General features: G+C 35.2%; 1 protein-coding gene and 1 pseudogene across 9 annotated transcripts in view; one reads left to right on the top strand and one right to left on the bottom strand.

Annotated features, from left to right (window-relative positions):
• The window catches only part of GTF2I (general transcription factor IIi), a gene marked incomplete at its 3' end in the record, with an annotated part of 143,479 nt that overhangs the window by 84,598 nt on the left and 31,461 nt on the right, over window positions 1–27,420 (top strand). For 2 of the 8 annotated variants that reach the window (XM_079945346.1, XM_079945345.1), the window contains exons 9-14: window positions 3,961–4,038; window positions 12,606–12,665; window positions 14,694–14,750; window positions 16,655–16,717; window positions 25,019–25,129; window positions 26,209–26,274. In XM_079945346.1, coding sequence (XP_079801472.1) covers window positions 3,961–4,038; window positions 12,606–12,665; window positions 14,694–14,750; window positions 16,655–16,717; window positions 25,019–25,129; window positions 26,209–26,274 — 435 coding nt within the window. Of the gene's footprint in view, window positions 1–3,960; window positions 4,039–12,605; window positions 12,666–14,693; window positions 14,756–16,654; window positions 16,718–25,018; window positions 25,130–26,208; window positions 26,275–27,420 lie in introns of those variants that run through there. The other 6 variants (XM_079945347.1, XM_079945350.1, XM_079945349.1 and 3 more) reach the window with 6 other exon arrangements.
• LOC307198409 (elongin-C-like) lies at window positions 16,728–25,008 on the bottom strand (annotated as a pseudogene). Its single transcript has one exon. The product of its transcript is annotated as an elongin-C-like (transcript).

Here is a 27,420-nt window from a genome sequence, read left to right as displayed (position 1 = left end):
AATTATTATATTCATGGGAGTTTCTCTGAGACTATGGAAATATATACCACTCATCAAACTTCCACTTAAAATTAATTCATGTATATTAGAGTACACTCTTTCTATTTTATAGTATATTTCTTTCTTATTCAGTATATTACAATTCATTATTATCATTATTTATTTTGATTTGCAAATAGTCCTTGCTTTGGCCATTGGGAACCACTTCAAGATGTCCCCCGTGTCCTTCCTTGTTTGTAAATATCCCCATTGTTTTTAGAGAACTGTTAATTTTTTGCTAAGCAAGGTTGTTAGGGTTCATCTTATTCTTTCCCTAATCCAGCACTAGAGTCAGCCCTGGTTCCTCACTGTGGAGAGTGTTATTTATTAAGAAACCATAACCTAGGTGTTAGATGTTCTTACTGCAGTTGGGATGTCATTGCTTCTAAGTGGACAAAGCTAGGGTATCTGTTTATTTGTATTTACATACACATAATTATATACATACGTACATCCATTTACATCTATGTTTTTTTCATGCCCATATCTTCAGTTCCACTCTTGACAGCCCAAGGTTTTTTCCCTCCCTTTCCTAGAGAGTATTCTTTGTCGCAGTTAGAATCATAGCAACCAGATATTCTCAGTATGTTTACGTACTTCGTTTAAGCCATGTCTTATTGCCAGCCTCCTTGCCTTGCTGACACTTTGACACTCTTTGTTGGGCTGTCACCACTCCACTCATGCTTGTCCCCCATTTGTCTCAGTCTCCCAGACCTGTTACTCAGTTTCCTCTCCCCCCTCATATAAATAGTCTCATTCTGCTATCCTGCTTTGGACCATCAAACCTCCCCGATGCAGCTGCCTATTTTGGTCAGCGTAATCTAATGGCATTTGGAATGAATTGGTGGGGTAAGGAGAAAGAGAACTCTGTGTGTATGAGTATATGTGAGTGAATGAATGAGACCTTTTTATGTATGTTATTTTTAGGGAGATCTGCAAGACAGGCATTGTTGAATTCTCCTTTTTGGGAATAAGTATTTGAATCTATTACTCTGTTTGTTTTACAGAAGTTTTTTCTTTCCCCCCCTTTTTCCATGTCACAGGAAATTTCGATTTTCGGTTTAGTTTTTAGTTTATTGTGCTGAAATCACCGTTTCGCAGATCTTCTCCCCTTTATTTATATATTCCTTTCCTGAATAGTTTGCATCCAAAAAAAACATGCTGACTGGAGAAAAATCATATTTTTGGAATTCTTTATCCATCTTAATTATAGATATAATAGTACACATCACTATCATAGAGGTTTATTTTTTCTGCCTTACACTTTGTCTTTATATTCCTTTGTGTGTATGTGTGTCTTAACTTTTCTTGCAGTTTCTTTTAAAATTTACATTTTATTTTATTTTTTATATTTCTTGGGCATAACAGTTGTGGTCTATTTAGGAGAAAATAGCCATACCAGTTATTTGAACCATACCAGTTATTATTATGGAAAAAATTTACAGATTAATTAGTTGTAATAAAAAGGACTATATACTAAGGTATCATGTAAGTAATGACTCAAGGAATTGGCTGCCACCCCTAAAACTTCGCTTCTGATTTCTAAGGTGGGATGCTATTTGGATGGTACTGGTGTTATGTGGGGGACATGTTGAAACTGGTTCTGGTTGTGTTGGGAAACTTGTAAGGTGGATCCAGATGTTGCTATGGGAAGGGTCTGCTTTCACTAGATTAAAGGAGTATACCAAGAAGTGAGTGACCCTGATGGGAACAGGATGCAGCAAGCCAAAAGAAAGATGCAAGTCCCTTTTCCCTCTTCTAGCCTGTAGCCTCCCTACTCTATTCCCTTGTGGCAGAGATTCTCAAGGAACCAACTGTCTTGCAGTCCATGCGTCAGAAGAGTAAGAGGGCAGGTCTGGACCTGAGGCAGCAGCTTAATGACTCACGCAGGCTACCCCTTTGGCTACATGGCATCCACACACACCTCCGCATATTTAAACCTTCATGTAACAGCTAAACAACGGTCCCATCTGACGGGATGCAACTTTCCCTTCCTACAGAGGGAACCGTTTTCGCCCTTGTTCTAATAGTCATTGTACCGTCTCTGGGAGACTAATTTACTGCCCAGTCATGGGCTATGTTAATTACTCCTCAAATATACCCCCAGCCTATTTATTCTCTTATCTAAAGGCTAACCGGCAAAGGAAACCTCCAACAAAATTTTTGTAAAATAATAATGGGAAGGAGAAGAGAGAACAGTTAATATAACCAAATATATAATATTTATAGAAACACACATACTCATAACAAGGAAGAAAACATGCAGTGTCCCCATTTCTGCAGCTTGTCACAAAAATTCATACCTTTCTTAATTCATTACCCATTATATTATGTTTTCTTTGCCTTCAGCCAGGACCCTATCCGGTAAGATTCTTTACCTGGTTGAGGTGACCCAAACCTTCACTCCACAATGGATCTGCCTTTTTTGTTTGCTTTGATTTTCTATTAACTTCTGCTAATGAGCATGGAAGTACTAGACACCCCACAGAATCCCAGGGTTTCCAGACAAGTTCCCTACCACCATCTTCTGGCAGCAAACCAACCTTCCATTGGTGATTGCTGTCCATAGAGTAACCCCCTTCTTTGCTTGTGGCTTCAGGGAGAAATGTCCTTTATTAGTATATCAAACTAACTCTCTAACTGAAGTATTTCTTCAGTTGAAAATACTCTGTACAAACCTTCTAAAGTCACATGGCACCAGCTCAATATTAAGTCCATGATGGGACTGGTATGATTATAGCTGATATCTTAGTCTGAACTGTGTACATACACCCATCCACTGTTGATTTCTTAAACTTGTCTGAGAGTATCATCTACTCCTGACATTGCAGATGAGAAAGAGAGAGAGTAGGAACTGCAACCATTTGGTGAAATCAGCCTTTCATTTCTGAAAGCCCCTCCTGTGTAACCCTTTGAGGCTCCCCAGCCAAGGGCTCTTTGTTTTTGAATATATGGGGAATATGTCTTTATTAAGAATTCATTAAAGAATTGGTTAAGAATCTTCTTTCTTAAAACTTTTAATTGAAGTATAATGTATGCAAAGTATAAGTGTATATATGCTCAATAAATAAAAAGTACACACGCCTGTAACCTAACATTCATTGATACAGAACATTAATAACACCCAAGAAGGTTTTCCCCCTCTCATTACTCTCCTCCCAAAATCAACTGCTTGCCTGAGTGTTTTTTTTTTAACCTAAGGCTTGTGCATTTTAATTTTTCTTCAGGTTTCTTGAGGGATAATTGACATTACTTGAGTTTTAACAACATAAATTTCTTTTCTCTAATTTTGACCTTCCTCTACATGGAATTGTAAAATACGCACTCATTTATATCTGGCCACAAAGGTGTATGTCAAATTATTTATCCTCATTGTGGGCAAAGTGTTATGCTGAAAGGTATGGTTTGTTACCCTTGTTAAAAAAGGGATATATTAAGAGGGGGGGGAAATTAACGTGTCTCATTGTTAAAATGGTTATGCCATATTTACTCTGGAATAGCGAGTTATTAAAATTTATGTTTGCAGGTGATTTTCAGTGATTTATAAAAATATTTTTAATATTGAGTGAAAATAGGATGTGACTAATTTTCTTTAATTGCGAAGATCAGAACTTGTTGGAGAACAAATTTAGCGTTAAATAATCCCAGAATATTAGTAGTGTGGTTAAAACTACTACACTAGTAGTTGGTAGTACTATTAGTACTACCACTAGTACTACTAGTAATAGTAGTCTAGGTTGGGTTTTAGGTTATTTTTGTCCTCCTGACGAAGCCTAGCAAACTTTTGTCTTTTGAAAGCCTTTAAAATATGTATGCATTATTCTGCATTATTAGGAGGGCAGAAGGGATTTCCCTATACTGTCTGAATGCCCTGAAGTGTAATTATATAATTTAATTTAAAAAAATAATTTGTTTTTACAGGCATTTCTCTGGAAATGGCAGCTGTGACAGTAAAGGAAGAATCAGAAGATCCTGATTACTATCAATATAACATTCAAGGTAATACTGTTTAATACAGTTTTTCTTTCCAGAAGTTATTGGTGGTTAAAAGTAAAATTATTTAATTGCCCGAATTCCTTAGATACTATTTTATTGATTGGTCCTTTGGTCCTTGACTAGCATGTATACTTGTAATTTATCACTGAAATAAAATAGATTTCAAAAATGGGGCACTAAAATAAACTCAGTTTACAGGGGAAATGTTAAATAGTCATTCATATTAAAAGGACAAGCAAAAGTTGTGGCACAATTTCGAATTCAATTTGAATTTTCAGTTATTTGCAAGGCATAAGAGGTCTTCTAAACGTTTAATATCTCTGTGCAATAAAAATAACTTTGCATTATCACTATGTTAAAAATCTATAAAAGATAAGACATTAATTTTAGGTATTTATCGTCTTGTTCTGTAGCTGCTTGATTATCAAGGGGGAATTAAAGGTCATAATTTCACAGTGCAGTTTGCTTTTATGCTTTTTATGCTTTGATGGGTTTTAGTTTAGAAGAACATCTGTAGTTCATGGTAAGTTTAATTTTTATAGATGCATAAAGTATAAGATCTGATTGGTTTTATGTATATACCCATAAAACTATCTTCACTGCAGTCAAGATAAAGAAATGTCCATAACCCTCAAGTTCCCTTGAGTCTCTTTGTAATTCACAGCCCTCCCCAGCCAACCACCGATCTGTTTTCTTTCATTTTAGATTAGTTTGCATTTTTAAGAAATTTATGTAAATGGAATCAACATAAAGTATGTACTGTTTTCTTGGGGTGGGGAGCTATGACTTCTTAAATTCCACATAATTGTTTTGAAATTTCATCCATAGTGTGGCATTTATCGATGGCTAATTCCATTTTATTGCTGTTATTCCATTGCTCGGCTGTACCACAATTTGTTTATCCCTCTGTCTATTGATGGACATTTTGGTTGTTTCCAGTTTGGGGCTATTAAAAGTAAAGGTGCTGAAACATTTGTTTGGAAATACGCCTTCCTTTCTCTTGAGTAGATCCCTAGAACTGGAATAGCTGAGATATATGGTAGGTATTTAAGCTGTTTTCCACTGTGCTTTTACTATTGTACATTTCCATAAGCGGGGACAATAGTTCTAGTGGCTCCACATCCTTATCAGCACTTGTATGGTCCGCATTACTATTTTTAGCCACTTCAGTGGATGTCTTATGATACCTCTTTTTGGTTTTAATTTGCCTTTGCTTAATAGGTTTAGTTTATTTAAAAAGATAAGGCTTTATCAGTTCTGGAGTATTATAAAAAAGTTATGAATAAATTTGTTCTGTTTGTAATCATGTGAATATCTGTATACAGATATTTGAATTTCATAATTTTTATGTCAGATTTGAATATTTTATTGCTTGTGATGTTAGTAATCACATGGCTGAAAGGTTGGGTTAATTCTGAGGATTTTTAATTAAAAAGTTAAAAATTTGGGAAATATTTAGCCTTTATAGCAGTTGTTGGTACCTTACTAACATATATTTAATAAATACTGTTTAATCAAATCTTTTTAGCACATTATATTTAATTTTTAAAATAAGATGTCTGCCTTTATCCTTGGTATTGCCTTTTTTAACTTTGCTGTTACTAGGCAGGATTATAGAAGCGCTTTTTTTCCCCTTTTGAAATAGGGAGTGTGAGTGATTTAAGTAATGAGTGGAAATCAGATGTCTATAGAGGAAAAGATTGCTGAAATGAGAATATTTTAAGTGCAGCTGAAGAAGGTGGGAGCCAGAATATTAGTTTTTCATCTAGGCTGAGATATACAGTCCATGCAGTTTGGGTACTTCTCTTAATAATTAAGCTTTGGCAATTCTTTGTATATTCTGAATAAAAGTCCTGCAAATAGGTTAATTTGATGGTGTCCAACTTAGTGCTTTTTTTTTCCCCCCTTATATGAGTTGTGCTTAAGTATCATAGCTAAGAAATCTTGGTCTGACCCAGTGTCACAGAGATTTTCTTCTGTGTCATATAAAAGTTTTCATAGTTTTACATTTAGGTCTGTGATTGATTTAGACCTAATTTTTGTATAGTGTGCAGAATACCAGGTTCAAACTTAAGGCATACAGATATCCAGTTTTTCCAGTACCTTTTGTTGAAATGACTGTTCTTTTTTTTGTTTTGTTTTGTTTATTTTTGGCTGCGTTGGCAGGCTTTCTCTAGTTGTGGCGAGTGAGGGCTACTCTTCGTTGCGGTCTGCAGGCTTCTCATTGGGGTGGCTTCTCTTTGTTGCAGAGCACGGGCTCTAGGCACGTGGGCTTCAGTAGTTGTGGTGCACAGGTTTCAGTAGTTGTGGCTTGCAGGCTCTAGAGCATAGGCTCAGTAGTTGTGGCGCACAGACTCAGTAGTTGTGGTGCACAGGCTTAGTTGCTCTGCGGCACGTGGGATCTTCTTGGACCAGGGCTCAAACCCGCGGCCCCTGCATTGGCAGGCAAATTCTTAACCACTGCGCCACCAGGGAAGCCCAACGACTGTTCTTTTTCTATTTTATTACCTTTACATCTCTGTCAGTTTTCTCGAGAATATTCTGTTACATTGATCTGTTTCTATCTTCTTTCAAAATTACATTGTCTTGAGGACTATAGTTTATATAATAAGTCTTAAAATCAGATTGTGAGAGTCCACCAAAATTATCCTTCTTTTTCAACATTATTTTGCCTATTTTAGCTCCTTTTCCTTTTCATATAAATTTTTTAAATCAGCTTATTGATTTGTTCAAAAAGCCCTGTGGGGACTTTTTTTTTTTTTCGGTACGTGGGCCTCTCACTGTTGTGGCCTCTCCCGTTGCGGAACACAGGCTCTGGACGCGCAGGCTCAGCGGCCATGGCTCACGGGCCTAGCCGCTCCCTGGCATGTGGGATCTTCTCCGACCGGGACACGAACCCATGTCCCCTGCATCGGCAGGCAGACTCTCAACCACTGAGCCACCAGGGAAGCCTGGCTTCTTTTTTTTAAGAGTTTTTTTTTTTTTAATTATTTTATTTTTGGCTGAGTTGGGTCTTCGTTGCTGCGCGCGGGCTTCTCTAGTTGCAGCAAGTAGGGCTACTCTTTGTTGCAGTGTGTGGGCTTCTCACTGCGGTGGCTTCTCTTGTTGTGGAGCATGGGCTCTAGGTATGCAGGCTTCAATAGTTGTGGCACATGGGCTTAGTTGCTCCACGGCATGTGGGATCTTCCCGGACCCGGGCTCAAACCCGTGTCCCTTGCCAATGCAAGGCAGGCGGATTCTTAACCACTGCGCCCCCAGGGAAGCCCAAGATTTTTATTTTTATTTTTTTTGATGTGGACCATTTTTAAAGTCTTTACTGAATTTGTTATAATATTGCTTCAGTTTTATGTTTTGTTTTTTTGGCCGGAGGCATGTGGGATCTTCTTACCTCCCTAGCCAGGGATCAAACCCGCATCCCCTGCATTGGAAGGCGAAGTCTTAACCACTGGACCACCAGGGAAGTCCTTCCACCTTCCCCCCACACCACCACCGTGGGGATTTTGATGGAGATTGTGCTGAATCTATAGACTAATTTAGGTTGAATATCTTAATATTGAATCTTCTGATTCATGAGCATGATATATGTATCTTATCTATTTAGCTCTTTCTTGATTCCTTTCATCAGTGCTTTGTTTTCAGCATACAGGTCTTGTACATATTTTGTAAGATTTATATCTAAGTAATGTTTTTCAGTGTTATTGTAAATGGAGTACTGTTCTTTTACAGTTTCAGCTTCCAACTTTATTGCTGATATGTAGAACTACAGTTGACTTTTACATACGGACCTTGTATCTTGTGACCTAGTTAAAATTCATTTATTGGTATAGCAACTATTTGGGGAAAAAATCTTTGGGATTTTGTAAGTAGACAGTATTATTTCTTCCCTTTCATTTTCTTGTGTTAATTGCACCAGCTCTTCAACATTCCAGTGTTACGTTGAATAGTAGTGAGAGTAGGCATCCTTACCTTGTTTGCAGTTTTAGAAGGAAATCTTTTCTCTGTGAAAGCTGTAGGTTTTTTGTAGTTGCCCTTCATCAGGTTGAAGAAATTTTCTTCAGTTCAGAGTTTGTAAAGAGCTTTTATGGTGATTGGTTGTTGAATTTTGTGAAAGGTCTTTTCTGTATCTCTGGAGATGATTACATCATTTTTCTCGTTTAGTCTGTTAAAATGGTCATCAACATTAATTTTCAAATGTTGGTTCTGACTAATATCTCTTAAGAACATTTTCAAATGTTCTTAAGAGATATTAGTTAGAAGTTTCTTTTCTTGTAAATGTCCTTATTTGGTTTTGGTAATACTGACCTAAGTGAATTGGGAAATGATATATTTGAAGAATTTTTTTGTAGAATTGATATTATTCCATTTCTGTATATTTTTGGTAAAATTTGCCAATGAATCCACCTGAACCTTGAGGTTTCTCTAATGGAAAGTTTAAAAATTTGCTCCATTTTTTAATTTTAAAATTTCTTTTAATCATTGTAGGTCTGCTCGGGTTACGGATTTCTTCTTGATTAAGAGTCGGCAGTTTGTGTCTTTTAAGGAATTTGTCTACTTTGTCTTAAGTTTTCTTTCTTTTTTTAAATTTTAACGTTTGCAGGGTCTGTAGTAATTTAATTATAGTGATTTGTGTCTTTTTGTTTGTTTCTTATCGGTCATTCTAGCTCAGGGCTTTGTCGTAAAACTTGGCAATATTGACATTTTGATCAAACAATTAATTGTTGTCAGTATCTGTCTTATGGTCTGCATTGTAGAATGTTTAGTATCCTCCCTGGCCTCTTCCTGCTAGATGTATACCAGTAGCATCTCCCTAGTTGTAACAATCCACAACATCTTCCAGTGGAGAACCATTGCTCTTGCTCTAGAACTTTCTCAATTTTTTTCTTTTTTCCTCAAAGATCTAGCTTTTACAAAATTTCAGTGATTTTTTGCTCTTATGTTTCTTTCTTTCTTTCTTTTTGGTTGCTTTAATTTTAATTTGGTATTATTTTATGTTTCTTAAGATGGGAGCTTAAATCATTGAAATATTTTCCAATATAAGTACTTAATGCCGTAAACTTCCCTCTTAAGCATTAGTTAACTGCACCCTATAAACTTTGGTTATTTTCATTCATTTCAAAACATTTTCTAATTTCCCCTTTGTCCTCTGGTTTACATAGAAGTGTAGTCTTGTCTTGTCTTTTTTTTTTTTTTTTTTGGCAGCACCACATGGCTTGTGGGATCCTAGTTCCCTGTCCAGGGATCGAACCCAGGCCCTCGGCAGTGAAAGTGCAGAGCCCTAACCACTGGACAGCCTGGGAATTCCCTGTAGAAGTGTAGTCTTAATCTCCACATACCTGTGGACTTGTCAGGTAGCTTTGTTACTGATTTTTAGTTTATTTCCATTATGGTTGGAGAACATTCTTTGTATAATTTCAGTTATTTCAGCTTTGTTAAGGTTGCTTGATGGTCATTCAGGCCTGCTATATCTGCACTGGCATTTCTCTTTACTTCTATCCACTACAAAAGTATTGAAATCTCCAACTGCCTCTGTCTATTTCTCCTTCCAGTTCTTTCACTTTGCTTCATGCATTCTGAAGATCTGTTGTTAGGGATCACTATGCTAGAAGCTCCTTTTCCCTTGGACTCCTTTCCTGGCAGCCTCTTTGCAGTGCAGACCGTTGTCCTGATTTGTAATAACCTAGGTTAGTTTTGTTTGTTTTTGTAGTTCATATAAATAGAATCCGTCAGCATGTATCAGGCTTCTTCTGTAAACATGTAATTTGTGAGACATTTTGTTGGGTGTACTTGTAGGTCCATTATTTGCATTGCTGTATTGTACAGTCATCCTTTGGTATCCACAGGGGGATTGGTTCCAGGGCCACCCCCCAGTATCAAAACCCACAGATGATCAAGTCCCTTATATAAAACGGTGTAGTATTTGAATATAACCTACAAACGCCCACCCCTATACTTTATTTAAATCATCTCTAGATAACTTAAATACCTGATACAATGTCAATGCTAAATAGTTGCCAGCATGCTGCAAATTCAAATTTTGCATTTTGGAACTTTCTGGGATTTTTTGTTCCCAATATTTTTGATCCATGGTTGGTTGAATCTGCAGATGCTGAATGCAGGGATACAGATGGCTGGCTGTATTTCTAAAATGCTTTTTTAAAATGTTTAAAACCCACAAACATAATATACATCTGTCCAGGTTTACTGAATCTTACATGATATAACATGTTAACTATGTTATTGACACCCTTCTTTAGGCCCTTCCAATTCCCATTTTTTTCTCTGTTCCTCCTGAGTTAACCATTTTCTTGAAATTGAGGGTTGTCCTTCCTGATAACGATTTTATATTTTAAATGCATATACATTCCCACGGAAGTATCTTTGTATGTGTATCCAGGCACCTACATTTTATGTGTTACATTTTCTGTTTTTAAGCTTGACTCAAATGGTATCATACTGTATATGTGTTTTGTATATGTTCTTGTATGTCATTCAGTACAAGTTTTTGAGATTGACCTATTTTTGTCACGTACAGATTTAGTACTATCATTGCGACAATTACCTGTGTGATTATACTGAAGTTCATGTGTCCATTCTCGCACTTAAAATCATTTATGTTTTCTTCCAAAACTTTCGGTATTCCAAAATAGGCTTGGACACATCTCTGTGTACCTGTCAGTTTTCCTCTAAGATGTTCTCAGATGTGAGCGTTGGGAAAGTGATTTGTCTGCAGTGACTGTTAGACACTCCCGGAGTTGTGCGGGTGAAGTGTGCTGCTGATCTTACGACAGAGTCCAAGTCATTTGCTATTATAACATGTATGGTTAAAAGTAAACAACATAATTTGGTAGTATAGTGATATGTGAAGGTATGCTGGGCAAATATTAACCAAAAGAAACCAAGTTTAGTAATATTAATTTGAGGCCAAAAAAGAAAAAGATAACAAATATGAAGAGTAAGACTATATAATTTATATACTAATAAGTCATTAAGTTAATAGGATAATCATTAATTTGTATATACCTAACAATGTAGCCTCAAAAGTCTAAATAAAGAATTGATATAATTTGATACAATTGATAAATTTGTAAATGGAGTCATGTGGGAGATTTTAACAAATGATGAATGCTTATAAATGGTAAATAGAGTATTTGAACTCTGAAATTTACAAACATAAGCTAGTTGTTGTATATCCACAACTCTTTACCCAGCAAATAAATGTTTATTTACAAAACATGGATCTTTTACAAAAGTTGACTTTATATTTGTTCACAGGTAGCCTTAAAGAATTCCCCGAATATAATGTAATTAGTTAAATTAGAAGTCAATAATAAGCATGTTATTTAAAATAGAAATTCTATACAGTGGGGATCCTAAGAAATACACTTTTATTGACTTAAAGAGGACCTAATTAAAATAATTTAGAACAGAACAATATCGATAATGATACATAGCTAGACTTGTGGAAAAGCAGCTAAAGCAGTATTTAGAAGTCAGTTAGTACATTAGCTATCATTTAATTTATTTCTTCTGTATATTTTTACCCAGGATCACATGACTAGGAGGCAGTGAATCTGGCATTTGAATTCAGGTGTCTTTCATTTATCATCTTGCTCTTAGTTGAGATTCCAAATACAAATAATTTTTCTATTTTCTATGAAATTGTTTTCTTCTATGCCGTGTCCTTTATTTATAATGTGTAGTTTTGTGCCTCTTCGTGAAATCCGTCATGCATTTGCAAAGCTTTTCAAAAGTCTTATTTTCCAAAAAATATTCAGAGGTAGTGAAGTGGTTTGTATTCATATTAATGCAAGGACATGTTTATGTTAAGTAGTCATTGAAAACACAATGTTTTGTTCTCTTTTAAATCTATTACTTTCACTAAAAGCATAATACATGCAGGTGTGTTGTCAAAATCTATAGTATTCTGTGAAGGTTTAATTAACACAAAATACCTTGTATGTTAATAATTCGGAAAAACCACGTTAAGTTATTAAAAAGCGTTTATGGATCTTCAGGAAGGGAGGATTCTGAATTAATTGTTTGTCATGTTTCTATTTCAGTGGAGATTCAAGCTTATTGATAGGTTAATTGCGTTATTTTAGAGATTCTGAGGAAGGTGTAACAATTTGATTCTGCATTTTTGTTTAGTATGACAAAACATTAAGCCAAATATTTGGCAAGGAAGAAACAAATGCACCTTGTAAGATATATCTGCCCTTATAATCTGTATGAAGTAAAAGTTGCAGTTTGCTGTCATGAACATTACCCATATCCACCATTTTAGACATATTGTTCCCATTCAATTCATGTCGAGTTAGTCATTTTCAAAATTTCTTTTGACTGTCTATATATGAGTTTATCTGAATACACCTTTTCCATTCACTAAGACCATAAATTGACACCATTCATTTTGTCAGTCTTTATTTTTTCTTTTCTTTTCTTTTTTTTTTGCCTTTTTTGTTCATGAAAAGGCTGTATTATTCCATATCTCTCGCCCAAATTTGTTTGCTGAAGTGACCCAAAATACATTTTTGGGATTACTTTTGAAGTATTATCTTTGTATCCCAAAGCAGGCCCTTCTGAAACTGATGATGTTGATGACAAACTCCCCCTTTCGAAGTCTTTGCAAGGTATAACTTTTTCACTTCCATTTTCCCACATACTGTTCTTATTTAATGTTTCTTTATATTGGACAGACTGTGTTTTAGTATTTATATCTGTATTATTACTTTTCTAAATGGAAAAGGAAAAAGAAATGTATTGGCCTTTTTTTTTTTAAACATATAAATGAACTTCACAAGCAACAATTTTTCAAAACCAATTTTCCCTTTTGTGAATCTAGTAATGAATCTCGAAATGGGTACATGACACACTTTCATATTTAAGGTAAAGTACACATTTATACCTTATATCAGAATAGTCAGAAATAAGGCTTATATTGCATAGTTAGTAATGTAAATATCAATAAGGTCATGTTGATACTTAGTTTTTAGAAAGGTTGTAAGATATCATTTGTAAATCCCTAAGTTTATTGATTGAATACCTCTTTGGGAATTTCTGTGTAGTGTTCCCTAACTTGATGATCATAGGCTGTTTGTGCTGGCTTTTACTTTACTTCTGTCTATTCTGGCTTTTAGCTCATAAGATTTATTTTATTTAGCTATACTTTTAATATAAATGTAATTGCTTATTTCAGATTTTTAAAGAACAAAAAGTACACGTAGAATCATTGTTTACATGTACTCTTGTAATATTCTGACCGGGTGGGACAATCACCTTAATTTTTCTTATTCTTACCCAATCTTGCCTTTTTAAGTACTGGCCTCTTCTCCGTTATCTCTCATTGTTTTGACCTCACATTTTTGTTTTCTTTGGCATTATAGTCAAAGAACCCAATGCTCCATAAATTCAAATGTTAACGTTTAATTGGGGGGTGGGGGCTGTGTGTTGATAAAGTGTATTTAAGAAGTTAAATAAAGAAATAATTCATGGCTACAGATTTATAGATTTATCTAGTGTTTTGAGCTCAGGTGAGTTTTCAGAACATGAAATAAGTGGAAAAGAATCCCAAGATAATTATAGCAGCATAAAGTTAGACATTGAAAACCAAAAACATTTTGTCTTTGCATGGCACTTTAAATTCAAAGGTGCTAGGCACTGAGTGACAGTGTTTGTAGTCAGTGCTCTTTAAAAATCAAGATAAAGTGTATTTGAAACCTGTGTCTGGGAATTGTACCTTTAGTATAGTTTCTTTAATTAGTTACCAATGGATGACAAAATAGACCTGATTTTGCTTCCCCTCCCGCTTTGTGCTTTATTCTTCCTTATAGGTAATATATTTTTATTTATACACGAATGCAGTGATTTTCAATCTTTTCTATGTTAGTAGCTCAGACATTTAAGGACAGAGGATAAATATTCTGGGGCAGTTTGGGCACTTGTCCTAATTGGCTCTCTTGGGTTTTAGATTACTTCTTTCCTATTTATGAGTAAAGCTTCTTCTCTGGTAGGATGAGCCTGTTTACCTTTTGACTGCCTAACCTGATACATTGCTTTATGTTCCAGTTTTTAGAAGCAGGCAGATTATATTACCTGAATTAAAATGCTTTTGAGACTAAAGGTAGTATCTTAAGTTTTAACTTATGAGTTTCCTTTAAGTGCAACTTTGATTAAATAATGGGGATTGAGTTTCCATAGCTTCCACCATAGTAAAAATGGAAAGCAGGAAACATTTCACAGCCCAACCTGAACTTGTTTATCTAGCCTTGATAGAGTCTATGAGCAAAGAAGAAATTTACTCTGGTGTGTGTTTTTGTGTGTGTGTCATTGACAGATGAGCATGGCACTTTGAAACATACTATTCTACTTCTCAAATTCTAACATCTATCAGTAATTATATTGTGTAGTTCCAGTAACTAATAGTAAATCCCCAAACCTACTTCGGTTTAATCTATATATTTACGTTTTAAAATAATTTTTTGAGCTTTCATACAGAAGTGTTACATATTTTTCTGAATTAGATAACATTGTTTGTATTAACTGCTAAGGAGTTAAGGAATCAGTTTGTATTCGTGTTATTATTTGCATTGTTACCTAGTATCTCTTCTTCCAATATCAGTCTTTATTGGTTTATTATATGTGGTATATTTTCTTTTTAGGAAGCCATCATTCTTCAGAGGGCAATGAAGGAACAGAAATGGAAGTACCAGCAGAAGGTTAGATACAGGGATTTTTACTTTGCTGTATTTGTATTATGTTGTTCTGTACTGTAGAGAATATTATCCTTAAAACACCTTATTTGGAAATGAAATGATGATTGTTATGGTATGCCTTCTTAGCCAACAGGTTGTTTTTTTAGTCCTAAGATGATATTTAATATACCTCTTTTACTATACTGAATAGTAGAGCATATGGGGAGGAAAACTTAAGTGGTAAGTACAACTCTTCGTGATGCAAAATGCTGCCCATTTTTTCTTGGTCATTTTTTGCCATATTTTGAAAGAATGGTTTTAATAGTTAGAATTAAAATTATTACTGGCTCTGTTCATATTTCATTTTAAAACATACTATTACTACCATTTTTTTAAGTAGGGTAATGTATTCTCCATACGATTAATGAAAGAAAGATCTCCTCTCGGCTCATTTTTATATCCACAGCCACTCCGTGGACTGCTTGTCTCTTAGCCAGCCATCCTCCTTTGATTGTAGGATTGAATGGATATTCAACTATGGTACAGCTTTTTTAGTTATTGGAATCTTGAGTTAAACGGTTACCATGCAGAATGGCTTCCTGTTGCTAAGCCGTTTAGATAGTTCCAAAAGAATTTTTGTAGATTTCTCCCAAGGAAAATAACTGGTTAAGGTAACTGGACATTGTTTTAGAATTATTATTTCTCACATAAACTGGTTGTGTCAAGCCTTATTTTTTTAAGAATAAAAAGGAACTCTATTCTGTACCTTTTTATTCCTTATATTTGCTTTTTTGTTTTATTTTTTTAAAATCAGTAATTTGATCGTTTACTTTCTTCGAGTGGAGGGAGTTCTGAAGGTCCCTGGAAAGTTGACTGATCTTTCCGAATTCAGTTGTAGAATTAGAGTATTCTAATTGGAATACATTTCTTGCAGAAGTATTAAAATGCTCATTTTAAATAATATTTTAAATTTCTTGTTGAGTTTTTTTAATAGACGATGGTGTGGATGAAATTTTTTTGTTTTCTTTTACTGTGTATAGGTAATTAGATATTTCCTCTGTAACAAAATCCTCTGTTTTGGATAGGCAGTATTTACAGCAAGGAGATACCTGTATACAAGACAAATTGTACTGGGGTTCATTGGGCAATGTGAATTAGATATTAGGCTTTGAACTACTTTATTTTTGAGGAAATTTTTATTGTCATATTGCAGTGTTAATAGAGTCGAATTGAAGTTCGGTTCTGTTCTTTATTCCTTTACTAACAAGTAAACATAATCTTTGGCAAATCAATTAATCTCTCAACCTTTGCAAAATGAAAAGAGAGTTGATGAAGATACTCTCTAGCTGAGCTTCCAGCACTAACATTCTGATGTACATTTGTTTTGTGTAGTAACACAAATATTCAATTTTGTAAAGTATGTTGCATATAAAGTTAGGTGATACAGTCCTGTGTGCATTTGTTATAGTCACTGTTTTGATATGAAGGTCCCCATTGCAAAAAATTTGATTGTGGTTTTATTTAACATTATAAGCCACTCCTAGGATTTCTGAAAGGAGAGGAGAAATAGTTTAAAAAGAATAATAAAACCTTTGTTTTTATCCTACTGTCTTCTAGTTACAGCAGGAAAATAATTGTGACTTCATTATAATTTTATTCCTCTAAAAATAAAAGTTTTTTGAGTCCATTAATGCAGGTAATTTGGTATTATCTAATAGTTTTCCAGAGTTTCTCTACTTTTTATTTTCTTTTATCCCTACTTACAATGAAAAGGGTCAGATATTTTAACTTAACAAATATGAGATGAATTAAAATGCCAGTAAAATTTTATAGTAGGCTGCTTTTGGAATATCAAATCAGTAAAATGTTGGAACATAATAGAAAGTGCTTTATAATGAATGTCATTTTAGAATTTTATTTTTTTCAAGATTCTACTCAACATGTCCCTTCAGAAACAAGTGAGGACCCCGAAGTTGAGGTGACTATTGAAGGTTAGTTATCTAAAAGCATTGATTCCAAAAGTTTACTTCTGGTCATAAAAATATTTGTCACATTCACATTGCTAAGTATGCATTTCATTCATTTTTAAAGGAAACTTGTGAAAAAAAACTGAAGCATATATGTGTATGTGTGACCAAAGCAGCCCATATCCCACCAGCACACCCAGTGCTTTGGGAGTTTTAGACAACAAAAGTAAGCCGTGAAAATGAGCAGTGGGCCAACCTATATACTTTCTATCATTGGGAATAGAGAATTTTTAAAAAGCGAAAACTATGACCAGACTGGATGCACACAAAAACAGATTTATAACCTGTTTATTGGGTGTGATACAAGAGACTTAATTAGTACTGGAACCCCTGTGTCTACCTTAGTGAAGTGGAGGAGAAGGTGTTGATAGTTTTCCCCCATAAAATGCAGTTAGAGGCTGGCATATAATCTGTCCTTCAAAACTTTGGAAGCAGCAGCTACAAAAATATTCGAAACTAATCTCTCTATATAGTTAAAGTTGCTTCAAATGTAGTTTTTTCTTCAAAGATAATGCATGAATGCAGATGAGCCAGTTTGTCCTGAATTATTTAAAGATTCAGCTAATTATTAACAGTATCATGCTTTATATTTAATAATTATTAAATGTGTATTGATTTTTTTTTCCTTTGAAGTTATCTCACACTATTCCTCTATAAGTTCTTTTTCCTCAAAGTAGGTTTCTCTAAGGTAAAAATACAGCTCTGTTAACCCCCGCCCTACTCCAGTGACCCTCGACTCAGTGGTAGATGTCACTTTATTGTTTATACATCTAAAAAGAATTTGATGTATATATGCACCCATGCATATTTCGTTTTGCGAAAATATATGGGTGTTTTCAGCATACAGCATTATAATGAACAAATAAAATACACACATATCACATTTTCCGTAGTTTTTTTCCCCATAACTTTACATCTTGGTACTTCATCATTATTATTTTTTTTAACTGCTACGTAACCTTTCTTGGTTTGCTATCTTTGTCTTTCCTTTTTTTTTTTTTTAAAATAACCTGTCTCCTACTGGTGTCCACTTGGTTATTTATGGTGTTTGGCTACTTCAAGCTATTCAAAGTGTTTGTCTTCATTGCTTCTAAATTATAAGTTGATTGGTGGCTTTTACCTAATATCAGAAATTTTCTCATACTTTGTGTGTTAACATCTCAATTTAATATACATATTTTATCACTAACATAATTTTACTAACCTAAAAGCAGTTTTGAATTGTTTCTAGTCAAGTAAGTAAGTAATTAACTAATTTGTCCACACCGGACGGCATGTGGGATCTTAGTTCCCCAACCAGGGATCGAACCCCAGCCTGTTGCAGTCTTAACCGCTGGACTGCTAGGGAAGTCCACAATAATTGAATTCAATTGCATTTTAATTTGTAACTCAACTATGAGAAGAAAATCTATAACTATTATATTATGAACACTAAGAACCTTTTCCTTCCTATAGAGATAAGAAAAATTGATGATTAAAATTATTAGCATAAAGCTTTTAAATAGGACGGATAACCACATGGATTTATCTGAAAACAAATCTTAAAACAGATAAAGGCTATGTTAGAACTGTTTAGAAAATAAACACTTGTTTTTAATAGTATAAGACCTTTAAAGGGATGTCAAGATAATTATGAAATAAATGGCTTATAAACTTGAAATGTGTGTCAATCTTTTCAGTTTTAACTCTTTGGAGGGAGTGATAGATCCATTTCTTTTAAACTGAGACATAGTACCAGAAGTTTGATACATCATCCAAATTTGTCAACAAGTAGAATTTTGCTATTTAGGCTGCTGCCTTATGTTCAGAAGACCAGTGAAGAACCAGGTCTGTGTAACGTAATTACTTTTCAGGGTAGCATTTTCTGTGGGATATGTGTTTATGAACAAACTATTATATACCAACTAATTAAATTGCTAATTAATTGTTATCCATACATTAAAGGAAGGTAAAATGTAATCTGTGATACTAACAAGGCAGGTCAAATGAGAACTCACATGCACATCTTTTTGATAAGTATATTGTATTTTTTTCTGGAAAGATGATTATAAAATCCTAGAAACTAGGAAAATATCCATAGTTAGAAAATTAAATTTTGATACATTCTCATATTAGAAAAAATATATTGGCATTGAAATGGTAGCTTTTTTAAAAAAATATGCGATCTGAAAAAAGACCCCTAGTGTAATATGCTTAGTGGAAAAAAAAAAAAAAACCTGCCTTTCAAGAACAAGTCACCTTCAAAAGGAAAAGTGTATCTAGAGAACTATGTTAGTTTTGTTTAGGAAAATACTTGTGCTTGGAAGGAAATAAGATAATCCTGCTTGCCTGGGGGTGACTTTTGTTTTCTCATATTGTATCTTTCTGCATTTCCCAAAAAGTTCATAGAAAAGAAAAAAGAAACTTTGTCATCAAGTAAGTTTGTAAGATTTTCCACAGTACTTTAACCTTGATATCTTTATTTGCAATTATGTGACGTTATGAAGGGTTTAATTGAGATTGACGCAGACACGTTAAACTGCAGGAAATAGTCTATTGAGCTGAGATGTGCTCTTCCATTTGTGATGATCAATTTGTTATTGAAGACAGTGGTGCACATGTATAACTTTTGTGACTTAGGTTTGGGAAATACCCCTTGGAGTAATATGGCTGTGCGTGCCTTAATTTCATAAACATCATGACTACATTTCTGGGTAAAATCAGACTGTTGTCAGGTCTCTGACACATGCATGTCTTTGATAAGTGTAGAGACAGTCTTACCTAAGAGTTGTTTGAGGTCTGGCTGTCATGGGTGTGCTAATAACGGGAAGTGTTTTGCTTGAGAAGAGGTCTCCTTACAGTGCAGTTCACTTTCAGTGCATTTTTCCCCGAACTTGAGTCATTCACACATGTTTATTCTGCTGTGGCCTAACCCCCTGATTGTTCCTTAACTTAATTTGTCTTCAAATTGATTTTAAATTTTACTTTATTTATATTTATTTATTTGGCTGTGTCGGGTCTTAGTTGTGGCGCGCGCGGGCTTATCTCTAGTTGTGGTGTGCGGGTGTTCTCTCTCTAGTTGTGGCACGTGGGCTCCGTAGTTTGCGGCATGCTGCCTCTCTAGTTGAGGCACACGGGCTCCGTAGTTGTGGCACGCGGGCTTAAGTTGCCCCGCGGCATGTGGGATCTTAGTTCTCCGACCAAGGATTGAGCCTGAGTCCCCTGCATTGGAAGGCGGATTCTTTACCACTGGACCACCACGGAAGTCCCTTCAAGTTGATTTTAAATAGATTAAAAAGGTTAATTTTGTGTCTTCTTAATAAGTAAGACTCTTTTTGAAATTTAAAATTTTCTTTCTTAAATAGAAAAATATACATAAATATTTACACACCGGAATGCAGTTCACAATACCACCTATATATGGACTATACTTTTTTGGGGTTTTTAAAAATAATTTATTTAACAGTCTAGGAAGTTTGCAGCCATCAGCAGTTCCAGTGCAATTTCAGGTGCAGTTGGAATTCAGGAATCTCCATAGAGCTGTCAGTGTAGCAAACCTTGTAGGTAAAGGTAAAATACATGTATACTTTTGATAGCACACGTGAAGGGATCTTTCTAAAATTGACTTCATTAGTTTCGTTCTCAGCAAACTGACCTGGGCCACTCAACATGGCTTTTATTGTTCCTGATGTTAGCGCGTGTTCTCTTTTTACAGTAAATTCGTGACCTCCCGAAGATATCAATTTTACATGCATGGCATCAGGGCCCTCACAGCCACCGTAGGTTTTCTCTTCTCCATCCACTATGTTCTTATGAAATTCTGCTTTGCGTCCACAGGAACTTTAGTAGTTTCTCATCAGCTCCGCAGCAACCACTGTCACCGCACCGGGTCCCCGCACGCCACCACAGCCCTATGCCAGGGCCACTTTGGATAACACTGTTTTAGAGTTTGAATAGTTGGATTTCATCCTCTGATAGTATCCTTTTTCATGAAATTTATGCTTAGGACATTCATAAATACTTGGCTGCTGCACAAAATTAAGGACTACACTATTCAAATGTTCATTTAATCAGTCCACAAACGCCAGGCACCTTGTATGTGCTGGGGGCTGTACTAGGTGCTAAGGTGTGAACGAGATAGGCAAGTCCGTTGGAGAGTTTTGAACAGAGAAGTGATAAGTTCTGTCCTCCTTTTTGAAGAAACAGGGCTGCTGTAAAGACTCAGAGCAGACCATAGTGGAAGCAAAGCTATTGTAGTTATCCAGGGCAGAGAGGGAGGTGCTGTAGAACTGGATGGTGACAGTAGGGGTAAGGAGTGACTGAGTTCTGGGCATTTCTGAAGATAGAGCAATCGTCTTTGCTATTTGTCACTGTTTACTTATTATGCTTATCTTATAAATGTCACATGAGAGTTCATAGAATCAATGTAATTGGGTAGGTTATCATTTGAATACTTTGTATTTTCAACTTTATAGTTGCTGACAATCACTTAGTAAGCATCCAATTATTATGTAAAAAATAGACTTTTGGAGGATTTAGGACCTGGGTCCATGGGTGGAAAATGCCATCTATTAATTTGAAATGTGTAGGGGTAATTAATTAAGAGAAAGAGTGCCTGGTTTATTTTGATTTGTTTCTTTTACTTTGAATAGGTGTCAGATTATTTGATAAAACATTACCAATTTGATTATGTTGAAAAGAGTATCAGAAAAAAATTTTATATGCTATTAATGCATTCATCAAGAATTGGATGAGTTTAGTAACACATTTTAGCTCTGAGGTCTGTGTTATCTATAGGCATATTTGTAAGTATGTTGCAAAAAGGAAAACAGGATTTTTTTAGATAGTAATTTTGGGTTAGGGTCTGTTACTGCCCTTTTTCAAGGGGTGGGAGACTTGTTTGTTTTTGGGGTTTTTTGCGGTACGCGGGCCTCTCACTGTTGTGGCCTCTCCCGTTGCGGAGCACAGGCTCCCGACACGCAGGCTCAGCGGCCATGGCTCACGGGCCCAGCCGTTCCACAGCATGTGGGATCTTCCCGGACCGGGTCACGAACCCGTGTCCCCTGCATCGGCAGGCGGACTCTCAACCACTGCACCACCAGGGAAGCCCGAGAGGCTTGGTTTTAAGACTGAGGCATAGCTGTCACATATTCCTCACTGAATTGCAGCTTTTGCATGTTAAAATATCTTGAAATTCATTTTATAAGCTTTTAGTTTTGATGATGTAAATATTTTTAGTTTGGGCTTAAATTGGAAGTGTCCAGAGATATGTGTCTTTTTACACAAAAGTGGTTGTTTATAATGTTGAAGCACCATGATAGTTAGAAAACAGTGCTGCCTGCTGGACTGATTGTTAGAGGCAGACTGGTTTCTGCTGCAGAGAAATAATTTGGATCCTTTGTGAAAGAGATTTTGAGGTCAAGAGTAACAGTTTTTCATACTTTTTCAAAATCAGAGTTTTTTGCTGCAAGAGTCCAAAAAAAAATAGAAGGTGTGGTTGAGTTCATAGCTCTTCTTGATCTAATTCTATGTTTCGTATGAATTAAAACACTCTAAAATCAGGTAATAAATATATGAAATGGGTTAGTCTTTTAATAAAATGTATGTTGTGGTATTTTATCATCACACATGATTAATTTCATCTCTGTTTACATTTAATAGATTGACTTCATTATTTGTCACTGGAGAAAAATGTGATAATCACTTTTTAATAGTTTACAGTCTTTGTTAAATCATTTGTTATCTTGTTAAAAAACACTCTCCTAGATTTGTCTTTTTTCTATTTATGGTCGATGAGGTTACTTTTATAAAATATATTTATACTATTAAATCCTTTTATTTTAAAATGTTAATCTGATTGAACAAATGAGGTCTTGGACACTAAAGAAAAGCTCTCTTGCCCTTTCCCCTTGGCCTCAGTTTCAAACCGTTCAGATTACAATTGGGATGGATATAATAGAGCACTGACTTTTCATTACCATCCTAAAGCTATATTTTATTTTATACTCTTTTGGTTTTCATGTTATATAATTCAATTAGCAATAATTTTAAATGATAATCTATAGAGATATTTAGGCTGCATTAACCTGTAAGGAAAATACTTTTGTTTTAAATGTCATTGCTTAATGTTTGTAAAGAAATATTAATACTAAGCATTTAAAATGCTTTGACAATATTCATAGGTGAAATGAGTATATTTCATTTTACCCTTTGCAAATTAGCCTGAAAATACTCTCAGGCGTCTAAAAATCTATTTAGAAATTGGAAAGGGGGGGTTTTGTCAGCTGTGTTCAGAATTGAAAGCCAGACGTTAGAGAAATACCTAATACGTTTTCCAAAATGTATCTACTTAGGTGTGAATCTAATTATTTAATAACCTATTTAAGAATCTTTTGACCATTTTTAATCCTTGTAGTAGTTTAATCATTATGAGCCCATGTTACATAGTCAAGTTTTATTTTACTGGTAGTTTGTCATTTTTAAATTGTTTTTTACTACAAATTTTTTTTTTGTTTTTTCTGGATTTGAACATGGGTTTCTACAGTGGAATTCAACGCGTGAAAGTTTTTGTAGTGTCGTAAGTTGTTTATATGATAACTTGTTCCTGAAATAGTATTCCCTTTCCCAGCACATAAATGGGTCCTAATATGACTTTATCTGGTATCAGTGACATTGATACCTTTTTCTCTTATTGGTTTGAATAGTCAGTCAGTAAATGATTTTAGGTAATCAGAATATCTGTTGACATCACAGTTGGCCCACCGTATCTGCAAGCTTTAAACAACTGCAGATGGAAGGTATTCAGAAAGAGTTTTTTAGAAAATTCTAAAAAGCAAAACTTGAATTTGCCATGTGCCAGACAACTATTTACATAGCACTTACATTGTCTTAGGTATTAGAAGTAATCTAGAGATGATTTAAAGTGTAAGGGAGCATGTGCGTAGGTTGTATGTGAATCATATGCCAATTTATATAAGTGACTTGAGCATCCGTGGATTTTGGTATCCACAGGCTTTGTCTGTAAAGGAAGAACCCAAAGTCAGTGAACAAGGGCAGCCATGTCTGTGTTCTCTGATGCTATGTAGGAATGAGATTTAAGTATTTTAGGCTTTAGTCAGATTTTCCCTTGATTAACATACAAAGTATATAAAAGTTATCCATTGCTGTCCAAGGCATCATTGTATATTAGGCTAAATTTGAATTTCTTATTGTTTTTTGAGAGTTAACCTGTTTAGCTGAAAGAATGATACCCATAATTTCATCTCAGCTTCACTGTCTATCATATGACATGATTAAGTCATATAGCATTCTCTGGTCTTGTTTGTTTAGCTATAAAATGAGAATGAAAATTATACTGAAAAGTGGAACTTAGTGTATCTTATGGTATCTTTTTGTTACTGCTGTTGCCTTTAACCTGGTGATTATTTTCTTCTTCATCCCACATTTTTTTAAAGTATAGATATCTGAAAATGGTATTTTCAATAATTTATAGATGGTGTTTGAGCAGAAATCTCAGTAATGTGCCAACTGATATTTTCAGGGACCAGAAGAAGATGACAGTCGATAGCTTTTCTTACTTGATCCAGTGTCCTTTATTCTAGCACCAGATGTATTGAAGTATCACGGCAGAGTTGAATTGCAGGCACAGCCGCAAAGAACTCTTACTACAAACTCTTGGGTAGTCTATATTCTGTGATTAAATATATGATCGCTCATTTTCTCCATACATGGATGAATCAACAATACCTGTTTCACAAATAATATAATCTTACTGCTTTTAGTTTTGTTGGTTAAAAGTTTTTAACATACAGTTATCCAACCTCCTTTATGTATGCTTGAATTTTGTATAAGCTTAAATATTTTTCCATTCAAGATATATTTTCTCCCCATTTTCTTATATATTTGTATAGTTGTTGGTAGCTGTCTCCATTAAAACCTTTTTCTTGGAAGACTTAAAATACACTATAATTCTAGACAGCTGTCTGAGAGGAGTTAGGAGAAGGGGAAATTTGTATGACTTAATTCAAATTAAGCAAACTGAAAAAAAAGGAGCAAGACATAGGAAAACGAGGGTTATTCACTTGAGCACCTCCGAAAAGAGTAGGAAAGCTGGAGATGTAACTGGGAAAAAATACGCTGAAAATGTCAACACAGAAATAGCGGTTGCTGTCCCAGTCGCATTTAAATCCCCCCACGTCTTTTGAATGCTGAGAATTTTACAGGCAGTGGCTTTTAGACTCACTCATTTAGACTGTTCCTCCAGTGATGATAGTTTTTTTTTTCAAGATGATGATTATTCTCCACCTACCAAGAGACCAAAGAGCAATGAACCTCCCCAGCCGCCAGTCACAGAACCTGCCAATGCTGGCAAACGGAAAGTGAGGGAGTTCAACTTTGGTAAGTTGTCAGTGAAATGTGGTCCTCTTTTCTTTTTTTTCCTTCCGAACTTTTTCTGTTACTGAAGAGTTACAGCATTCTTTGGGGAGGATGCCTTAAATATATTACTACCTTATAATCTAAGCTGAGGAAAGCCATGGACAGTTTGAAGTAACCTTAAAGACACTGCTTACACGTTTGTGTATACCAAAGCATAAGACATTGTATCTTCTGTTGTTGACTAGAATTGGTAGACTTAAGGGAATTTCCTGGCAGTCCAGTCATTAGGACTCGATGCTTTCACTGCTGGGGCCCAGCTTCCGTCCCTGGTCAGGGAAGTAAGATCCCACAAGCCGTAATGTGGCCAAAAAAAAGGTAGACTTAAAAATCAGTGTTAATGACTTAGTAATTCAGTTATTTGTCTGAGATTTGGATCACTTCTTTATTTCAGATACAATTTTTATATTAATTTTTCTTGCTTTGTGTAACTGCTGGCCTCTAATCTAATCAAACCACAGTGGTATCCTTTTGAAGGGACTAAGTAAAATGTTAGTGGCAAGATGTGTTTGTGATCCATATTTTGAATAAATAGAACATTTAGCTTTATACATTTTTTAAATAGTACTTTAATATTTTAAGTTGTCCTAGTCATAATTATGAAATATAAATTGAAGTTACATATATAGTAAGTTTATATATATTCTTTAGCATGCTATTATAAGTTGCAACTGTATATAAAGTCTTACTTCCATGCAACTTAGACATGTTTTAGAAGGTTTCCTGCACAGTCTTGGGGACCTTTCTCTTTTTTTTTTTTTTTTTTTTTTAGGGACCTTTCTCTTTTTCGCCTCACTTTGAGGTGTTTAATTGACGGGTCTTTTCTGCCCTCCTGCTTTTCGGAATTTATAAGTTTAAAAAGAGGTACTCAGTGTGATAAAGTCCTTAGGAAAACAGTAAAATTATATAGACAGGTGGATTATTAAAAATCAGGATATGTTATGTAGAAAATAAGTCGTTAGATGTTGGGTCATCTTAAGAACGTTATTAGTGCCTCCAAACAGGGATTTATCATTGAGTTTTAACTTTCTCTCAATTTTCAGAGAAATGGAATGCTCGAATTACTGACCTGCGTAAACAAGTTGAAGAGTTGTTTGAAAGAAAGTATGGTAAGTCTAAACTCAAAAATTCCTGTAAGGTTTTGTCGGTAAGCTTTTTAACAATGGAATTACTGTTCATCTAATGTGAGCAAGTCCCATTCTACCAGTGTTTGTGCGTTCCTTCCTTATCTGTCGCTGGAAAGGTAGTGGATAGTGTCTGTCCAAATATTAGAAATTCTCTTTCCAGATCACAACAAAGCTTTAGAAGTTTCCTTTCTTTAATTATCAATTAATATTTCCGTTAAACTTCCAGCATGCATGTTTGGGAGTTTATTTATATATTTGTTGCAAAATCTTGAATCTTGGAGATTTAACTGAAGAGTGTTTTCTTAAGCAATAGTCTTCATTAAACCTGATGTGTTAAATCTTGTATTCATCTAGATGCCCTTATTTTCCCTACTCTCGATAGATACCTGAGTTTGTTAGATCTCAAATTCTCTTTTCCTTTTATTTTAGTATTCCGTCCTATAGCTACCTTTATATAGTAATCAGAGAAACAAGATTTATTATCACCTGGTATCAAATGCTCACCTAGAAATAGCAAAAATTGTTTAAAAATATCTGTTTTGTTGGGTTTTTTAAATGTGGAGAATTCTTTGCAAATGACTGGCGAAGCTGTAAAATTGTATAATACAATGAATTGTAACTTGAAAGTCTGTAGTACTATCCTGCATTACTGAGCTTCTCTAAGTGAATTTTTAATTTAATTTTATTTTTTATAAATCTGTTTTATCCATTTTTACTTTTGGCTGCATTGGGTCTTCACCACTGCGCGCAGGCTCTCCCTAGCTGCGGCAAGCGGGGGGCCACTCCTCGCCGCGGTGCGCTGGCCCCTCACCGCGGCAGCCTCCCCTGTTGCGGAGCACGGGCTCTAGGTGAGCGGGCTTCAGCAGTTGTGGTGCGTGGGCTCAGTAGCTGTGGCTCACGGCTCTAGAGCGCAGGCTCAGTAGTTGTGGCGCACGGTCCCAGCTGCTCTGTGGCATGTAGGATCCTCCCGGACCAGGGTTCTAACCCGTGTCCCCTGCATTGGCAGGCGGACTCCCAACCACTGCACCACCAGGGAAGCCCCTCTAAGTGAAGTTTTTAAATGATAAACCACATTGGGCTTATTTACTTTAAGTAATTTGAACAGTTCCCTATCACGGATTATAACAG

Source organism: Stenella coeruleoalba (genome assembly GCF_951394435.1).
Source record: "Stenella coeruleoalba genome assembly, chromosome: 15".
In the NCBI taxonomy this organism is placed as follows: Eukaryota; Metazoa; Chordata; class Mammalia; order Artiodactyla; family Delphinidae; genus Stenella; species Stenella coeruleoalba.
This window is presented reverse-complemented; position numbering and strand designations above follow the sequence as displayed.